At 34.1% G+C, this 21,438-nt stretch overlaps 2 protein-coding genes across 23 annotated transcripts in view; one reads left to right on the top strand and one right to left on the bottom strand.

The window, feature by feature from the left end:
* The window catches only part of LOC127843872 (uncharacterized), a 22,189-nt gene extending 8,940 nt beyond the window's left edge, over positions 1-13,249 (bottom strand). The window contains exons 1-5 of one of the 2 annotated variants that reach the window (XM_052373760.1): positions 13,206-13,249; positions 12,208-12,435; positions 11,717-11,915; positions 11,014-11,208; positions 8,724-8,855 (exon numbers count right to left, since the gene is read on the bottom strand). In XM_052373760.1, coding sequence (XP_052229720.1) covers positions 8,724-8,855; positions 11,014-11,208; positions 11,717-11,915; positions 12,208-12,432 — 751 coding nt within the window. In that variant the 5' untranslated portion in view covers positions 12,433-12,435; positions 13,206-13,249. The remainder of the gene's footprint in view (positions 1-8,723; positions 8,856-11,013; positions 11,209-11,716; positions 11,916-12,207; positions 12,436-13,205) is intronic. The other variant, XM_052373764.1, reaches the window with a different exon arrangement.
* The window catches only part of LOC127843908 (transcriptional adapter 3-B-like), a 21,018-nt gene continuing 12,807 nt past the window's right edge, over positions 13,228-21,438 (top strand). For all 21 annotated transcript variants that reach the window (XR_008032475.1, XR_008032467.1, XR_008032464.1 and 18 more), the window contains exons 1-4: positions 13,228-13,363; positions 13,756-13,906; positions 18,235-18,422; positions 19,042-19,164. Coding sequence is in view for 1 of the 21 variants with exons in the window: in XM_052373802.1 (XP_052229762.1) it covers positions 13,804-13,906; positions 18,235-18,422; positions 19,042-19,164 (414 nt within the window). In the remaining 20 variants the exon portion in view is untranslated. The remainder of the gene's footprint in view (positions 13,364-13,755; positions 13,907-18,234; positions 18,423-19,041; positions 19,165-21,438) is intronic.

Here is a 21,438-nt window from a genome sequence, read left to right as displayed (position 1 = left end):
TAGTTGTCTGCTCTTGTTGATAGATTGGGGTGATGTTGGTAAAGAAGTATGCAAAATATAAAAGAAATATGTCAAAGGACATTTAAAATATTTGGGGTGGTACGCAAACTTTAACATTTGCACGCCAACGCTAACACCGACGCCGGAGTGAGTAGGATAGCTCCACTATATATATTTCATATATAATAGTCGAGCTAAAAATGTTCCAAAATCTCATAAATTTGTCCTAGAATATCAGACCAACTAAGGAGTTTATCAAATATACAAACTAATTTTGTGTGGCATTAAAGTATGATATGCAATGCAGATCTTTCAGATGAAACAGAATTTACATGTTTAAGGCAGAGATTTAAATTGTTGCAGATATATCAAATATTTTTTTAATTTAAAACTTTTTATTAGCTTCAAAGAAAAGCTTGTAGTTAATCAACAATCAGTGCTAAGTGAGTCTTGAGGAAAATCTAATTGAGTTGTTTTCCTGTGTAGAACCAGTGTTTGTTGCATGTTTAGGAAGATCATTTAAATGCTCCATGAGTGAGAAAGAATTAACTCATGGCCACCTGATCTGGAAGGGGACATCATACACATTATTGCATAAAAAACTTTCAAACACCGAATACAATAACACACAAGCACTGAACTATCAAGAAAAAACTTGTAGTCACAGGGGAGTAAGTGTGAAAATCCTATATTAAATATTAATAGCAGTTGCCTCACATTTAACATAAGCCTACTGTTATTTATTAATACAGTGGTTTACTTATTCTAAGATTTTACTTAGTGACCTACTTTTTTTACCCATGTGACCAAGATTTTAACTAGACAAACTTATTATAAAAAACAACATTCTGACCAAGTTTCTTTTGTTCATAAATGTGGCTTTAGAGGGGTAACAAGATTCCACTAGACCTAGTTATTGGAAGCATGTGACCCATACTTCAAGTCAGCCTAGATATAGTACCGGTAAAGATAAACATTCAATTTATGGCCAAGTAATAGCAAGATTGAGTCATAAATGAGGCCTCAAGATTGGTAACAACGTTTTACCTGGTTACTAAGGTTTTGGATGTTCTTGACTCAGATTTGAACTCAGGCAAATTATTGTCTCTAAAAAAATATGTCAAAGATTCAGCAACTGTTACATTGAACAAGAGGGCCTGACAGGCCTAAAGTCGCTCTCATGAGATACATAGGAACTAACCTATTCTGTGCAGCCCAAGATATCATTAGAACAAATTTTCTAACCAAGTTTCATAAAGACTGAACTATAAATGTAACTTTTAAAGTGCCAACAAGGTTTTATTAAAGCCATATTAGGATAATTTCCGTGCCCCCTGTCAGCAATACATTTCAACAGACATGAACTATTTTCAAAGTCATCCAAGATATCATTACCGTAAAACAAATGTTCTGACCAAGTTTCATGATGATTAGACAATAAATGTGACTTTTAGAGTGTTAACAAGTTTTTACTATAGCCATATAATGAAAAATGACCTGCCCTCTGGCAGCCATGTTTTTCGACTAGCCTGAACCATTTTTAAATTTTTCAAAAATATCATTGAGAGAAATCTTCTGAATAAGTTTCATGAAAATCGAACATTAAATGTGGACTCTAGAGTTTTAACAAGGTTTTACTATCAAGGTGCCTGTACCACGTGACTTTTTCGGCTATGTGTGGGACAATCGGATGTCAACAAAACGTCGCTTCAGGTAACGTTTTTGATAATTTCTTCATTAATTCAAAACCAATTACAAAAAAACAAAGACGAGTGCCAGGTCATTGTAACAAGAGGGCCATGATGGCCCTGAATCGCTCACCTGACTCATTAAGATCAGATGAAAACTATGACCTCTATTGTCTACACAATGTTTTTCTATGATTTGATCTAGTGACCTAGTTCCTGACTCTAGATGACCCAAATACAATCCCAATCCAGATTTCATCAAGATATACATTCTGACCACAGTTCATAAATATTGGATGAAAACTGTGACCTCTATTGTCAACACAAGGTTTTTCTATTTATTTGACCTAGATTTTTACCCCAGATGACCCAAATACAATCCCACCAAGATTTCATCACGAATTCTGACCAAATTTCATAAAGGTTGGATGAAAACTGTGATCTCTAATGTCTACACAAGGTTTTTCTATTATTTGACCTAGTGACCTAGTTTTTGACCCCAGATGACCCAAATAAAATCCCAACCCAGATTTCATCAAGATAAACATTCTGACCAAATTTCATAAAGATTGGATGAAAACTGTGACCTCTATTGTCTACAGAAGGTTGTTCTATTATTTGACCTAGTGACCTTGTTTTTGACCCCAGATGACCCAAATACAATCCCAAACCGGATTTCATCAAGATAAACATTTTGACCAAATTTCATCAAGATTGGATGCAAACTGTGACCTCTTCTGTCTACACAAACAAATTGTTGACGGACGGACGCACGGACAAACGCAGGCACGCACAACGGACGCCGGACATCACACGATCACATAAGCTCACCGTGTCACTTCATGACAGGTGACCTAAAAATATGTGTCGGAGATAAACATGAACAGTTGTGGTTAAAATCCCATAGAAACAAGGGCTGTTTGTAAAACATGCATGCCCCCCTATATGGGCTATAAGTTGTAGTAGCAGCCATTGTGTGAATACGTTTTTGTCACTGTGAATGGTGGTGGTGGTGGTGGTGGTGTAGTAGTAGTAGTAGTAGTAGTAGTAGTAGTAGTAGTAGTAGTTGTAGTAGTAGTAGTAGTAGTAGTAGTAGTAGTAGTAGTAGTAGTAGTAGTAGTAGTAGTAGTAGTAGAGTAGTAGTAGTAGTAGTAGTAGTAGTAGTAGTAGTAGTAGTAGTAGTAGTAGTAGTAGTAGTAGCAGTAGCAGTAGCAGAAGCAGTAGCAGCATTACAAGACCAATACTTAAGAATGATCAAATGGGAAAAGGTAACCTAGCACTGGCAGTAAATATGGGGCTCATTTACAGGTCAGATTTGGAATCTCTGCTGTAAAATGAGATTTTGAATGAATTAAAGGGAGGCAAATCTGTAATAAAAAGAACATGCATAAACCGTAGTTGTTTCCCTTGTTTGAACCATGCTAAATCCTTACAAGTTTGGAAAGAATTGGATGAAAAATTTGGACTTTATTGCATAAACACCATTTTCTCAATTCAAGGGGAGGTAATTCTGTACTTCATGGACCAAAAATGCTCATTTTTGTAGGGTTCGTGTCCTCATTGATATAAAGACACTGTGCAAATTTGGAAAGGATCGGACAAAAAATGTGGAAGATTTTCGAAAGTTTTCACAAAATAGGCAAAAACGAATAAACATGCAAAGTTCAACGAGCTCCTGCGGCCATGTTTTTTGACGAATCAAATTTCTTTGAACAACTTTTTCAGGGGAGCCTTCAAAGGTCATCCCTGTGAAATTTTTTGAAAATCTGATGAGCGGTTTCTGACAAGAAGATTTTTTAAGGTTTTTACCATATATGGTCATGGTGGCCATCTTGGTTATGTGATCAAATTTTTTTTAACAATTCTTTTGTCCCATGACCTAGGGATGCTCCACATGAAATTTAGTTGAAATTGGCTCAATGGTTTAGTAGAAGAAGATGTTTACAAATTGTTTACAGACAGACGGACGGACGGACGGACCGATGCCGGACGCTGAGTGATCACAATAGCTCACCTCGAGCTATCGCTCAGGTGAGCTAAAAATACACAACTTTGTTAAGTTTGCACACAAATAATTAAGTATTTTTTTCAAAAAGTGCAACCGCGTGTTTGAAAACACACGAAGTGAAATGCTATGTGTGGTATATTTTTTATTCGATCAACAAAAACGTTAAAAATAATGTTGTCAAAGGTTTAAAAAATATGGCGGACATTGTAATTCTTCATAGAGAAGCTTAATTCATACATTGTATGTTTGCTAAAATACATCTGATTCGGAGTGTGTGTATGAAAATGTAATAATGCTATGTGTGGGACACATTTTTTTAAATGCTATGTGTGGTATACAAACTAAACTAGAGAATCGAAAGATTGACATTAACATCAATAATATTTTAAGTCTGTCTAAGTAACAAAAGTTGGTCAATAAAACATTGTTGGCAGTGTTTTGCGCGCTTAAATATGATAATCACGGCGTTCATGTTACTCAAAATTATCATGATTGTCGATAATTTATATTCATAATTTGTTTACTTGTAGAATGCCAGTTGTTTGCGAACAGTGTGGTAGAGATGTCAAAACACAGTCGAGATCTCCAAACACAAAGCCACCCACGCACGGACAGGAAAATATTTCTGTTGCGGAAAACCTTTTTTGTTTGTTTCTATAAAATTGATTGTTACAAAATGTTGAATTTTCAGTGAATTGTTACTGCCAACTAATGCACTTGTTTGATACACACAATCGTAAGGATTGTTTGTGCAAGATGTCATGTGAATATTATTGTAACAAAACTACAAAAAGTGTTATTGAAAGTGATATTATGGGCATCTAACAGTGTATAGGTGTCTATCGCAACCCTTGTTTATTTTTGGTGTTTTCACTTCATATACACTTATATTTGTTAATAAAGCATCAACATACTAAGCAATATCCCGTAAAGAGAAAAATAATGCAATCAAATATCATCAGAACTTTCGTTTTGACAACTGACGACAGAAATTATTTGATTTACGATGTGAATCTTAATAAAAGCGATATTATGGGCATTTTTCACTGTTGTATTGAGCTGAAATGAAATAAGAGTTAGTTAACATGTGGTTGCTGATCTATTATTTGCAACTAATCTTGCTATCAGTTGTGCATAAAAATATATTTTATATTCGATATTTTACATGACCCACCCAGTCCTCTAAGCCTAAATGATCCGTAAAACAAAATAGTGTCTTTGTGTCGTATGAACGAATCTGCAATAAAACTAAATTTAGGTTCACATCGTACATGCATGATCAGTTGTCAAACGAAAGTACGGTTGATATTCAAATGCATTGTTTTTCTCTTTAAGGGATATTGTTTTAGTATGTTGATGCTGCACTAACAAATATAAGTGTATATAAAGTGTTTTTATAAACAACTGGTAGCAAGATGAGTTGCATAATTGGTCAGTTACCACATGTTAACTAACTCTTTTGACCTGTTAATTATTTTCAGCTCGATTCAACAGTGAAAAATGCCCATAATATCGCTTCAACTTCTGGTTGTGTTTTTCAGCAGGAATGTACACGTCAGCATTTTTTACCGTAACGCGTAACGATAGTTATTAAATAAGCATTTTTTAAACCAAAAAGACAATAGGATCAAAAACTTTTTTTTCTCTAGAAAATCATGTTTTCGTATCAAAATCCTATCTTATATATCACGCATGACAATATTATTTTTTAAGTTTTACAGTTTATTTCATTTGTATTTTGTTCTTTTCAGGGAGATTAAAGTATTTTTGGAAGCACCTTCAAGAGACGTACTGATATCTTGATCAATGAAAAGTTGTCATATATATAATAAATGTTCAGAAGTTTAAAAGACTGTTTGTTTTATTAACAGATGGTGCAAGTATTGCAGTGAAAGAAAACAATCAAAGTAAGCATTATATACAAAGTTGACATTTCAACAAATTGAACAACAATTAATGTTTATTACTTGGTGCAGTGGTAACAAGATCTTGCAGCCCCATTTCATGACCGGGGCGAATGAGTATTTTCATTAACTGTGTTCAGTTATTCAGATTAAATTTCAATTTGAGTTAATGAAAAATTAATGCAATTCAATATGTTTGTTGGTATAAAAAAGCCCGCATGTCAAGACGTTTCGGCGATGATCATTTGTTACGACTTAATTGGAGCATTTGTATAGCAAGATTTGCAAATTCATAACTTGACTGATTACAATTACTGTGTGAATACTGATGTACTTCTTTATGTATCTGGTGCTTTAATTTCTATTGTAACATGTGCATGCTAGTTATAAAGTAATGTTATTATTAATGAAGTGTTTATTTTGATATACTTAAGATATTCATATGGAGATGATATTGGAATAGACCACAAACAAGCATCATTGGATTTATATTGTTATTTGTTATGAAACACCTGTTTTATTAACATACATAATCAGATTTTATATTCATCTAATCAATTTCAGTAACAACATGGATACAAAACCTATAAATATACACACATATCAATACATACACTTTGTTTTGATTATGCAAAAATACATGTTAATGGCATGTTTGCATATAGTTAGTTGAAATAGCTTTCCATAAACATCACAGAATGAAGCTGGGTCCCTGTCTCTGTCACTGAGGTTTTGGTAATTAACTTGCCGCATAACAACTTCTGTGTGGTTTTATGGTGTTCATGTAATTCTTACACAGCTTCGCACCTTAAAAGCGTTACAAATCCTTCGACTAATCCTTGTGAAGTCTGAAAAACAACAGAAGTAAAACCCATTTTAAAGCAAGTGCTTTTACTTTCTTAGTCATTTATTAAAAAAAAGGACCGAATTCAATAATCAGGCAGAAATATCAATCATGATATTTATTTAAAGACAATAAGTAAAAAAAATAAATATTATATTTCAACATAACATGTTTGTTAAAAAAGACAATTGATTGGATAAAAATTATACAGTGTGTTTTATTTAAGAATTATGTTCACTTAAAGTTAAACATAAATTGTTTAAACATTACACAATTACTGCAGTATTCCATTATGTAACATTTGGTTAATTTGATATATTTTCAATACATACTGAAGTATATGTTCTAGATTCTTACAAAACTGTGTTCAGATTAAATTCAGAGCTGACGGGCAAATTCTTGTATACCACACATAGCATTTAAAAAATGTGTCCCACACATAGCATTATTACATTTTTATACACACACACTCCGAATTAGATGTATTTGCGCAAATAAACAATGTAAGTAGCTTCTCTATGAAGAATTACAATGTCCGTTCTATTTTTTAAACCTTCGACAATATTATAATAAACGTTTTTGTTGATTGAATAAAAAATATAGCACACATAGCATTTCACTTCATGTGTTTTCAAATACGCGGTCGCACTTTTTGAAAAAATACTTAATTATTTTTGCGCAAACTTAACAAAGTTGTGTATTTTGACAATGACCAGGCACTCGTCTTTGTTTTTTTGTAAATGGTTTTGAATTAATGAAGAAATTATCAAAAACGTTACCTGAAGCGACGTTTTGTTGACATCCTGATTGTCCCACGCGTAGCCGAAAGTCACGTGGTACAGGCACCTTGACTATAGCCATATAAGAAATGCCCCATCCCCTGGCGGCCATGTTGTTCAAGCAACTGAATCCATTTTTCCAACTTGTCAAAGATATCATTGGGACAAATCTTCTGACCAAGTTTCATAATGATCGACTATAAATGTGGCCTCTAGAGTGTTAACAAGGTTTTACTATCACCATATATAGCCATATAAGAAACATGCCCCGTCCCCCTGGTGCCATGTTTTTTAAGCAACTGAAACCATTTTCAAACCCTTCCAAGATATCATTGGGAAAAATCTTCTGACCAAGTTTCATGATGATTGGAGAATAAATGTGACTTCTAGAGTGTAAACAAGGTTTTACTAAAGACAAACAAGGAAAAATGACCCGCCCCGTGGCGGCCATGTTTTTCAAAAGACCAGAACCATGTTTGAACTAATCCATGTGTAAGTAAATTCACTTCAAGTGGAACACATCATGGAGACATGTGTCTTTCTACCGATTTATTTCTCACACATACGATGACGAATACAATGCTTAGACGTAGACATAGACGATTCTCTAAATATAAATAAATTCAAATTATAGCAATATAATATTAAGCAATGTAAAATAATGATAATTATTATTCTAACAACTCATTTAAGATACATTTACTTAAAACATGCACACGTAAATAAATACATAGCAATTAATTTATGAATAAATTATAATAAATAAATAAATAAAATAATAATACCGATTGTGATGTTGTCCACAAATGTTGTTCAAATATTGTTTTTATCAATGACTGTTATGACGTCTATAATATGACGTAAAACGTGTAAATGCATGTGACGTCGTGGCGCTTAACATAAGAGCGTAGGTTCTTATACCATGATATCATAGGAACAAAATTAGTGTTCTGACCAAGTTTCATGAAGATTGGACTTAAAATGTTACATTAAAGAGTGTTTACAAGTTTTTACTAAAGCCATATAAGGAAAAATGCCCCCCCCCCCTCCCGGCGGCCATGTTTTTCAACCAACCAAACCCATTTTCAAACTCATCCAAGATATTATTGCGATAAATATTTTGACCAAGTTTCATGAAGATCAGACAATAAATGTGGCCTCTAGAGTGTAAACAAGACAAATGTTGACGCCGCACAACGCACAACAGACAAAAGGCGATCACAAAAGCTCACCATGAGTGCATTGTGCTCAGGTGAGCTAAAAATGTAGCCTCTTCAGTGAAAAACAAGTTAAACACTATTAAGGAACATCGCACAATGCCAGACATTGAGTGCCCACAAAAGCTCACCTTAACACTTTGTTCTCAGGTGAGTTCAAAATTAAAGTGCTTTCTGAAAATTTCATTTGAGAAAGAAATAGTGGCTTTGTACAGAAGTTGCTATGCAGAAAAGGTTATAATATCTAGAACTTAAAACAAAACGTCATGAAACTACAAACTACCAGGCTCCAGAAGTGAAGTGAGGTTTGTGCGAACAATGACGTCTCTTGCTAGGGCCCTCCCTTCTGTTGCCAGGTAACGGAATTCACTGCACAATTCTGGGGCACCACCTAGAATTATAACAAGAGCACCGCCTTGCCGGTGCAGACCGCTCATCTATTTTCTTTTTAAAGGTGAAGGGACTCTCATTTTCAATCACAAAGGAGGGAGGGGTGGAGTGAAGAGCAGTGCATTGTGTGGGTGTGTGGACATTAATTACATTATCTTCCAAAAAAGCGAAAGAAAGGAAAAAAAAATCGGGGGGGGGGGGGGGGGGGGTGGGGTGGGGTGGGGGGGATTCTTGGGTGCGATGGTTGGACGGTATTTCAAACATAAAATAATAAAAATAATTTTCAAAAAAAAAATTGGGGGGGGGGGGTGAGGTGGAGGGGCGAGTATAGTGTGAGGGTGTGGTGGTAATTTGTGAGTTGATCTTAAAAAAAAAAAAAAAAAAAAAAAATTAGGGGGGGGGGGGGATTCGGGTGGGGGGAGGGGGGATGGGCGGGATTCTTGGGTGCGATGGTTGGACGGTATTTAAAACATAAAATAATCAAAATAAATAGTTTTGTTTTTTAACCGTTTAAAAAAAAAAATTGGGGAGGGGGTGGGGTGGGGGGGGGGTATAGTGTGAGATGATCTTAAAAAAAAAAAAAAAAAATAGGGGGGGGGGGGTTCGGGGGGGGGGGGCACGGGCGATGGTTTGGGTGGAGTCTATTGTGGTATGTCAGGTAAGAGTAGTTTTGTCAAAGTATCAATCAAATCTAATCATAAATAAAGAAGTTATGGCAATTTTAGCAAAATTTAATAATTTGACCTTGAGAGTCAAGGTCATTCAAAGGTCAAGGTAAAATTCAATTTGCCAGGTACAGTAACCTCATGATAGCATGAAAGTATTTGAAGTTTGAAAGCAATAGCCTTGATACTTAAGAAGTAAAGTGGATCGAAACACAAAATTTAACCATATATTCAAAGTTACTAAGTCAAAAAAGGGCCATAATTCCGTAAAAATGACATCCAGAGTTATGCAACTTGTCCTTTTACTGTACCCTTATGATAGTTTGCGAGTGTTCCAAGTATGAAAGCAATATCTATGATACTTTAGGGGCAAAGTGGACCAAAACACAAAACTTAACCAAACTTTCAATTTTCTAAGTATAAAGGGCCCATAATTCCGTCCAAATGCCAGTCAGAGTTACATAACTTTGCCTGCACAGTCCCCTTACGATAGTTAATAAGTGTTGCAAGTATGAAAGCAATAGCTTTGATACTGTAGGAATAAAGTGGACCTAAACACAAAACATAACCAAATTTTCAATTTTCTAAGTATAAAAAGGGCACATAATTCTGTCAAAATGCCAGTCAGAGTTACATTACTTTGACTGCACAGTCCCTTATGATAGTTAGTAAGTGTTGCAAGTATGAAAGCAATAGCTTTGATACTGTAGGAATAAAGTGGACCTAAACACAAAACATAACCAAATTTTCAATTTTGTAAGTATAAAAAGGGCACATAATACTGTCAAAATGCACCCCAGAGTTATTTAACTTTGCCTGCCCAGTCCCCTAATGATAGTAAGTAAGTGTACCAAGTTTGAATGCAATAGCATTGATACTTTATGAGAAAAGTGGACCTAAACGCAAAACTTAACCGGACGCCGACGCCGACGCCGACGCCAAGGTGATGACAATAGCTCTTTTTTTTTTCAAAAAATAGATGAGCTAAAAATGTCAGATTGAAAACAACACTTATAAAGTGAGTTTAAACGAATAAGACAAAAGTCCTCAAAACAGAGTTCTTGATAAGTAGTCAATAGCCATATAATGCAAAATGCCAAGCCTTGCACTGGTGGCAATATATTTTACAAGAAATTTGCTTAAGAAACATTTATGCATTATGATTTTCAAATCCAGCCTACTGTTTTGTCTAAGAATACATTTTACATTTTAATTATATTATTAAATGAAGCTAAATGAACAAAGAACTGCTCTTAACCCTGGCAAGCATGTATAATCCAACAAAAATAGTTAAAAGAAATCTAGAAATGAAATATCCTTAAAACAGCTGTATGATATTGTTTAAATTTTGTTTCTGTCAATAAGATTATATAATATGAATTATATATTCTTAATATTTATCTTATTCGGATTGCTTACTGAAAACTTCACTGTAAGTGACTGAGCGGAGTATTGAAAATAAAATAATGATACAGTACATTTAAAGATATTTCTAAATAAAACAAAGGCCTGACATACCTGTCAAATCCAGAAGAGTAACATGTGGACTGTTGGCTAGAAGACGAATGCATTGCTTGGCAACCTTTTGACTCATCATCTCCTGTCGTTTTGGCGATGATTCCACATGGCAGTGGTTACATGCCTGATTGCAGTATAGCCCAACATTCACTTGCAGTGTGGTGATTTCAGTCTTACAAAAAGTGTCTGTTGGGCCTAAAACAATTATAGCTAACATGAAAACACTCTCAATAGTTTGGAACATAGACCTTAAATCAAGAGAACTTCAAATACCATCTCAAGCCCTAAAGATTAAAGTGCTCAATACTTGTGTGTTAGATTTTGCTTCCAAAGGACCTGAGTTTGAACTCATTGAGTAATGATTAACTTACTTTTTCTTTGTGTCATCATTATTTTTAGACTATTCCTTGTATTCTAATTTTGTAAGTTAATTGATTTAATTACATTTTTTGAAAAAAATATAGAAAAATATGTTAAGAAGACCCTTTAAAATTAAAGAAAAAGTTCTTTTCTAATGTATTGTTATGCATAAAAAGAGAAAATTGTGGTTGAAATTATGTGAGCATTCAAAGCTTGGCATAAATGGTGTCTTAAACTTATTCAGCCAAGAAAAAGACTTTAGAGTAAAAACCATGAATTTTTCTATCAATGCATGCAATTTATATGAAATCAATTTTGTTTCTTTAAAGCACAAAAAAGTTACTTTTTAATTGTTTCTCAGCTACTTTAATTCTCCAATATTCTAGAAAATCAGGAACTCCTATGTTGTCAAGCGCTCTCTGACGTTTTTTTCTATCATCTCGAGTCAGCTTTGCATGACCCATCTCTTGTAACTCTTTTGCAGTGATTTGGAATCCCTCTGACTCCTCCATTTCCTTTAATGTCACTGGGATCAAGGAATCCTGATGACACAATAGCAATGTATATATATTTATACAAATCATTTGAGAAAGTAATTTATGAAAAAAACTAAAATATTTAAGCAGGAAGCAAAAAGGGATATTATATAAATAATTCAACAATGCTGTAAAAATATAATGATATTAATTACAACTAATTTATTTTGATAATTAAACATGAAACTATTACCTAGTAGCATACTGACAATACTGTTGCATACCAACAACATCCAGTATAGTTGTAATATTTATTCCAGAAGACAGGTTGTAGTATCGCAAAGGGTTGCAATTATACCTTTGTCCTTTCTTTGAGTCCATGCAGCCCATCCCACCGTTTGGTCGCCTTTTGCTGACTAGACTTAGCCACTGGCCTGCTCAGCTTGTGTTCATGGACATCAACACTAGTTTTGTAATCTGGCAGGTCTGGTGAGGGTCCGGGCACTTTGGAAGACCATTTCCGACAGGACCTCAGTATCTGTAAATGCCATTTTTGTGCTAAAAAGGGACTCAGCCGAAGCATTTTCTGAAACAAAATAAAATATAGTGGCATGTCTATCCGTAGTAACGGAACTCTTAATGAATACATACAGATTTTTGAAGTAAACAAATACAAAAACACACATGTGTTATAAGGCATGTATAGTTTAATGTGTATTCTTGAAAAGTGTATTCTTGGACATAAAAACGAAATCTGCATTTAAATTGGCATGGTTTTCACAAAATACTTGCTTAATTTAACTCCCTGTAGTATATTGTATCATGTACAATGATTCTCATATCGGCCCTTCTGATTGGTTGCGGATATTTGTTTCTATGCCTATGTGCTTCTTCTAAAAATAGTATCTGCTAGAAACATTAACTTTCCAGCACTTATTGTTGTTTTTTTGTGTGTTTCAGTCACGATACTATGAGACGGGTCGATACTACACTGAGAATAAGATGTAAAATGTGTTTCTAATACTTTCAGAAATTGTTTATTTATATAGATCATAGCTATTAAACACAAAGAATCATATTGCTAGGAGTTGCAATGTTGCAGATCACACTGACTGCTGTCATGTTCTACATAATTTCATTTTTTAAGACGAAAGTTACCTTTTTTTGCAAAAGAAATTGTATGTGGTGTGTAACCTGTAAACAGCTAAACGTAACCTATTTCAAATCTATCTGAAACTAATAAAAAGCTGAATAACAAAGAAAAAATAAGTAAACATAAAAATAAAGTCACAATGAACATTATCATTTAACAAACATTGTTTAAATTACATAATAATTTTATGTATCTAGATTTACATTATTTGAAATGATTCCGTTTCGGGTGTTTGCGAGTCGTTCCCCTTGTCACAACTTCCGGTTAAAATCAAAACAAGTTACAAAGTATTTTAGTTAATTAAGTTTTTCTTATTATCACTCTGTCACAATTCGTGATTATAATGTTTTTTTATTTCAATGTAAGTTTATTATTTTAGTTACTTATCATGTAATATTCATTCGTGTTTTTTATACACATATAATGTATTGATACATATGATCTATATATTCGGATGTGATTGTTCGGATACTACTTAGAACACAGTATTCTGATGATTATTGCTGATGCATTTACGTTTAAACAAAGGTCTTAGTAATATACGTATATAACAAATTAAAGGTTATAAACCATTTAAAATATGAATTTAAGTTTAATTTTGAAGGTGGCTGATATTGTATGATGATTTCAAAATGAAATTATGCATAGCATATTATTGTTTCCAAAAAGAACATTGAAATTTGATTTATAAAAACAGGCTCTGTATCTCGTTAAATTCCTTCAGATGTAAGACCATTTTATTTTATTTTTCAGAATGTTATATTTTGCTGTATGTGAATAGAGCAGATTGAATAAGTCATTATGAAGGGGAGGGGAAAAAGTCTACAAGACAAAGAATGTCCACTCATGTACCCGGAGCTGGAATCAGTAGACCATGTAAAGCAGTGTCCTAGATTTACATCAGGTAAATTACATGTGTCAGCAGTGATCAAGCTAGACTCCAATTTTTGGGAGAAGTCACTTCTCCCTCAGCTCTGGAGAGGGAGAAGTGAGGCAGTTTTAGGGAGAAGTGGATCTTTTGCAATCAACAATGGACAATTGTGAACCATGACCCAGGGGTTTCACTGGCCCAAAAATAGTTGCTGCCACTTTTTTGCAGTGTGAAAACTGTCTGTTATTCCAACCTTATTAATATGAACAATCATTTAGGACAATTATTAAAAGAAACCTTACTACATTACATTAATGTCATTGACTGTATTATCACTTGAAAAAGTATGGTAATACATAAAAAACTATAAGTACCTTCATAAGTCATACCTTCATAAGTCTAAATAAGCTTTATTTGTATATAAATAACTTTTTTTATCTTGATAAACAACACAGATAACCAAAATAATATAATAATGTTAACATCAATGTAACAGTATGCTACATAAATGTTTCAAAATTAACTATTTAACTTTAAACATTGAATCACACCAATTTACATCATTTGAAAGGGAAAAAGAAAACATCAGAAAATAAAGCATCTCACTTCATATTGTTAAACAGTTATATTTGGTCATTTGGACATGATATACATCAGCTTTGACAGCTTCTGTTGTTAAAACGTTTTTTGTAAGTGGTGGATGATTTCTAGGCTGAAATAAATGAATGTTTTTCACGCATATTTCTTGACAGAAAGGCCCAGATAATTGCCACCATCCATTCTAGTTGCCTGAAATATCATAAACATTGTTTTACAACAACAAACCAACACATAAATGTCCGTATCTTTAAATGTCCGATTTTTTTACATATCCAAAATATAGTACAACGAATGAATGGTATACTTTTTATTTCCGAAATTTTTGGTTTCTTTATCAAACTTTACCTTTCCCAAAATATTATAATAATGAAACTATTAAACAGAAATGCTCATAAATTCCTGTTGAAACAAGATTTCATGTGTTTTTGTGGAGACATTGTTTTTGTTAAATGCTTTTGCCAGGCCCGTGGTATTGACAGTCACTATTGATTAAATGGTAAAGAAATAGCGGCCCTTATAATCGTTATAAATTTTTATTGTGGTGAGAGTTTGTCAGTGTTACTTTATTTATTGCTCACTATCATAAAGGCGCTGTTCATCCGATAATAACCCCCATAAAGCTTGACAATAGCAGTACAAACACCGTTTGTAACACTTACACGCTTCAGTGATTTCTCTCTGCTTGGTCAAGAGATTCCTGCCAAATACCCGAATGACAAGGGCAGTGAATGGTTGCTTATCAATTTTCAATAGGTAATTTACTACGCAAGGGGGCAGAGTTTTGTCGATTCGGTCAGTTGATTGACTTTGGCATGTATTCGGCAATAAACAGAAGCCACTTAGATAGCGCTGCGGATATGATAATTGCCAGATTTTAGGGGGAAGTGATATCGCCGGTGCTTTTAATCCGGGCGATTAAAGGGAAGCCACGGCGATATAATCGCCCAAATCGCCCAGTTGCTTGATCCCTGAGTGTGACTGAATCATTCTCATTATACAAAGCACTGATTACCGGCGCTTTCATTTATATTGGACATACAGACATAATTAAACAAATACTGCTGTATGCTGATAAACTAATCATCTGACCTTTTCACTTGTCTAATTTTATTCTCAGGCTTTGCAGACGTCTTGATTTTGAGAAAAAAAATCTATTAACCTGTAAATTCACAAATGCAATAGTAATTAAATTAAAATGTGCACAACAAAAAACCCCACATCTTTTTAAATTGGAATAATTACACACATGTTTGCCTAGTTTGTATTTCAATGTTGTTTATTTTATTTTTAAAATGAAGCTGAACACTAAGTACTGCTGGTGTGGTAAAGTCAGGTCAGGGTCATTTATTTCTGAAAATTATCACACTTTTTATCCTGGATTATGACAAATTTTAACATTAATAATGACACGTTCAGATTTCATGATGTTATGAGAAATTTTAACATGAATTCTTTGCAGACTGTATTTATAAAAATAAGTTCAGATCATCAGTGGATAGGGTATTTAGCAATGTGCAGGTTAGTAAAATGTTGTTTTGATATTGTCATTTATTTTTGTGACCTTACAAAACTGTTAACAGTTTGGTGTGAATTAAAGGTGTCTTAATAGTTTTTTAACATCATGTGTATTTCCTTCAAAAAAACAATTTTAATGCTGAGTTTTAATGATAAAAATGCAGTTAATGCCATATTATCAAAGACAACTATGTATTGTTGATATCTCTCTAGATTTTGTCATAAATGCATGTATGATTGATAAAAATGACTGAACTTAAGCATTTTTATGCTCCCGGTAGGGTCGCATATAGCAGTTGAACTGTCCGTCAGTCCGTCCGTCCGTCCGAAAAGTTTAAAATCGATCATAACTTTTGCAATATTGAAGATAGCAACTTGATATTTGGCATGCATGTGTATCTCATGAAGCTGCACATTTTGAGTGGTGAAAGGGCAAGGTCAAAGTAATCCTTCAAGGTCAAAAGTAAAAACACAATCCAAGGGAAGAAATAAGCTTTAAAAGGGAGATAATTTCTAAACCTGCCAAATTATATATTGAAATTTTATTTCAAAGCGGCGCAATAGGGGGCATTGTGTTTCTGACAAACACAACACTTGTTGAAGAAGTACATTTATATGTGACAACCTTGTTTAGACAGAAGAGCACATGTAGGTGCTTGTCTTTTAGTATAACTAATTCAGTAATTGATTTAATCAAGAAATAATAACTTAATAACAGGACCTACAAGTTATGAGCAGATAATTTGTTGTTGAAATATGTATACTAATTATAACTAACATGAAAAATAGCATTTTTGTCATAAAAGAGCTCATGATGGATAGAAACCATGCATGAATAAAACTTGACTAAAAATATATCATCGATTCATTGAAAACACGAACATTAAACATATGAAAAAGAAATATTCTAAATTAAGTCGTGCAATATTGTAAAAACTTCAAAATGTTGAAGCAAAACTTCCAAAACCAATACTCAAGAAGTTTAGACTTTCAGCTTTACAAAGGGACCTTTTCACATTTTGATAAATTGACAAAAAAAGTAAAATGTTTCAGATTTGCATTATTTTTATGTCCCCCACTATAGTAGTGGGGGACATATTGTTTTTGCCCTGTCTGTCTGTCTGTCTGTTGGTCTGTCTGTTGGTCTGTTGGTCTGTTTGCGCCAACTTTAACATTTTGCAATAACTTTTGCTATATTGAAGATAGCAACTTCATATTTGGCATGCATGTGTATCTCATGAAGCTGCACATTTTGATTGGTGAAAGGTCAAGGTCATCCTTAAAGGTCAGAGGTCAAATATATATGGCCAAAATCGCTCTTTTTATGAATACTTTTGTAATATTGAAGATGGCAACTTGATATTTGGCATGCATGTGTATCTCATGGAGCTGCACATTTTGAGTGGTGAAAGGTCAAGGTCATCCTTCAAGGTCAGAGGTCAAATATATGTGGCCCAAATCGCTTATTTTATAAATACTTCTGCAATATTGAAGATAACAACTTGATATTTGGCATGCATGTGCATCTCATGGAGCTGCACATTTTGAGTGGTGAAAGGTCAAGGTCAAGGTCATCCTTCAAGGTCAGAGGTCAAATATATGTGTCCCAAATCGCTTATTTTATGAATACTTTTGCAATATTGAATATAGCAACTTGATATTTGGCATGCATGTGTATGTCATGGAGCTGCACATTTTGAGTGGTGAAAGGTCAAGGTCATCCTTCACAAGGTCAAGGTCATCCTTCAAAGTCAAACGTCATATAGGGGGACATTGTGTTTCACAAACGCATCTTGTTTTTGTTATGATATTTGCTAGGATACAGTAACACTGAACATCTACCATGCTCTAAAATATCAAAGACCTGAAAATTATCAAGCGTTACACACATGAGAAGTCTGTTGTTTAAATTCGTTATATTTTGTGATATTAATACGAGGATTGTTTATATACATTATTAAATATACCCCATTCTCTGTATGAGCACGGATGGCCCAGACTTTTACTTACATTGGTCAGTGGTTGGAGCCCAGTTGAGAATTACTTTTTCTTTTTTTTCATTAATTTTATTCTTTTTTTACTGGAGCTACATGTATTTAGTTCCAATGTTTAAATGTATTACTTTTAAGCATTAAATGACAAACTTCTGTAGATGCCAAAATCTGTGAAAATGTCAGTTATTTAAATGTTGAGTTATCTTTAAAGTAAATAAAATGGTCAAATGTAATCGAACATTTTTTTTTCAGTTCTTTCTCGAAGTGAGGCTGAAACAGTAGTGTTAGAAGAACTTGATGGAATACAGGTTGACTTAGAGACTCTTCTTAACTCAGCTGGTAAACGATTAAAAGTGCTGGAAAATGAAATACAAATCCTGCAGAACTGGCAAGAAAGGACTGGTGAAGTCAAACCTGTATCCAAAGGGAAAGGAGGAAAGGTGGACATTCTTTGTTTCAAATTAAAAAAATTAATCTTTTGTATAATATGCATGTTTTGTGTCAACTCTGCATAAACAAATACTCACATGGTGTGCCTTAAACATTTGACCAATTATTTTAGTAAAATTCTATAGACAATGAAGATTTAATTAATGGACAAGGTATTTAACAAGACAGCTTCCATTGCAAAAGATCATCTCAACTTATGTACATTTTACCCTTTTCACTTAAATACGTATTTTCACACATTTGTAGTCCATAAGAAAATTATATTAAAGACCTTTCTTACTAGATTCAAGTTTTTAAGGCTTCATCTCCAAGCCTTAGATACTGATGAGCAGCAAACAGCATAAAACCTAAACAGACTGCGAGTTACTCGCAGACTCTTCTAGTTTCATGCTGTTTGCATATTTTCACTTTGATTGTAAGACAGTGGGAAAGGGTTATACATGTATTCCAAAAAGTATAATTTTTACAAATTATTTATTGCACAATTTTCAGGAATCCAAGGACTTTCCTTTTGGCATGTAAAAAACAAAGTTATCATTGCTCTTAGTTTCCTTGTGTTATTGTACCTAATAGGCATACCTATAAACATTCTAATAAATATTTGTGTAGCAACCTGAGACTCCCAGTAAGCGTGGCAAGGCAACTGAGGATAAGCCCAGCAAGAAGTTCAAGGATGCTGTAGGGAGACCAGTTATTCCTGTTGCTTCCAAGCTGAAGAGCAAAATGGGACAGGTATATGCTGTACAGTTATCAAGCTGAGCAATGGGACAGGTATATGCTGTACAGTTATCAAGCTGAGCACTTTGACCAAGCAAGCCAATTCTTATATTTTTACTTGAGACTAAGAAAATGTTTAATGTTCACTCCGATGAAAACAATTATCTTTGCAAGCAAATTAGTAAGAATACCAGTGCAGGCCTTACAGGCTGACAACTGGGTAAATATATTGTACACATATATAAACTGTTGTTACATTAAATCATAATTTGATTTTATTATTATTCCCTTCATAAAAATTGGTACATGTTTAAATTTTCAATTAAATCAATAGATTCAATTTTAGACAATAATCTATAATCCTCTTACAAAAAGATTTTCCAGAGCAAAATATCTTTGCCTTCAGCTTATTTTCGGGTAGGCTTTGTTGTTGTTGCATTAGCACTTCCTTCCATCTAGCATAGCAATATTGTAATCAGTAATATAACTGACACATCTGATATTAAGACATCTTTTTATGCCCCCGAAGGTATTGGAGGCATATAGTGATCGTACTGTCCGTCTGTCTTTCACACTTTTTTGAAAAATGCTCATTACTGTCGCTTCAGATGTAGCCTTTATATTTGGTATGCATGTGTATATGGACAAGGCCTTTCCATACGCTCACAAATTTGGACCCCTTTGACCTTGACCTTGAACTTAGGGTCTGCATTAAGGTTTCGAAATCTGCGTTTAGATTTTTGAAAATTGCTCATAACTTCTATGTCGCGCTGCATATAACCTTCATATTTGGTATGCATGTGTATATGGACAAGGCCTTTCCATACGCTCACAAATTTGGTCCCCTTTGACCTTGAACTTAGCGCCTGCGTTTAGGTTTCGAAATCTGCGTTTAGGTTTCGAAAAATGCTCATAACTTCTATGACGCTTCACATGTAACCTTCATATTTGGTATGCATGTGTATATGGACAAGGCCTTTCCATATGCCCACAAATTTTGACCCCTTTGACCTTGACCTTGAACTTAGTGTCCGCGTTTAGGTTTCAAAATCTGCGTTTAGGTTTCAAAAAATGCTCTTAACTTCTATGTCACTTCACATTTAACCTTCATATTTGGTATGCATGTGTATATGGACAAGGCCTTTCTATACGCACACAAATTTTTATCCCTTTGACCTTGAAATTAGGGTCCGCATTTAGGTTTTGAAATCTGCGTTTAGGTTTCGAAAAATGCTCATAACTTGAACTTCTATGTCACTTCACATGTAATCTTCATATTTGCTATGCATGTGTATATGGACAAGGCCTTTCCATACACACACAAATCTTTACCCCTGTGACCTTGACCTTGAACTTAGGTTTCGCGTTTAGGTTTGGAAATGTGCGTTTAGGTTTGGAAAAATGCTCATAACTTCTACGTGGCTTCAGATGTAGCCTTCATATTTGGTATGCATGTGTATATGGACAAGGCCTTTCCATACGCATACAAATTTGTATCCCTTTAACCTTGACCTTTAACTTACAAATTTGTATCCCTTTAACCTTGACCTTTAACTTAGGGTTCGCGTTTAGGTTTCGAAATCTGCTTTTAGGTTTCGAAAAATGCTCATAACTTCTATGTCGCTTCAAATGTATCTATCATATTTGGTATGCATGTGTATATGGACAAGGCCTTTCCATTTGCACACAAATTTTGACCCCCTTGACCTTGAACTTAGGGCCCGTGTTTAGGTTTGGAAATGTGCGTTAAGGTTTCAAAAAATGCTCATAACTTCTATGTCCCTTCTGATGGAACCTTCATATTTGGTATGCACGTGTATATGGACAAGGCCATTCCATACACACACAAATTAACCTTCAAGTTAGGGTCGGCATTGAGGTATCAAAAAAAAATTCTGTTATTTAGCTGTCTTACATAACTATCAAAGCGTTTTTCGGGGTCATATGTCATCCTATGGAGACACCTGTTGTTTCCATTTCATATGCTCATTTTAAAATCCTTACAGGAACTTGTGCAAACAAAACCTTAATGTCATTTTTCTTTTGTTAGAATGATACCTCAGCTTCTGTTAAACGTCCACATGCATTTTTTGTGTGAACAAATTATAAACATGAATTTCAAGTGTAAATTTCCCCTTGAACATCACACATTGTCCCTTTAAAATCAAGAAGATTTCAGCAGCGGATGTCCAAAGAAGCAAGATTTGCACAAACGTTTGAAAACTGGAAGTCTGAAGATCCTGGCCTCCAGTCTCACAAAGATTTGGTAGTTTTTACTCAATTTCTCCT

The sequence above is a fragment of the Dreissena polymorpha genome, chromosome 1 (genome assembly GCF_020536995.1).
Source record: "Dreissena polymorpha isolate Duluth1 chromosome 1, UMN_Dpol_1.0, whole genome shotgun sequence".
Lineage (NCBI taxonomy): Eukaryota > Metazoa > Mollusca > Bivalvia > Myida > Dreissenidae > Dreissena > Dreissena polymorpha.
Note: the sequence above shows the minus strand (reverse complement) of the source record. Positions and strands in the feature narration are given on the sequence as shown.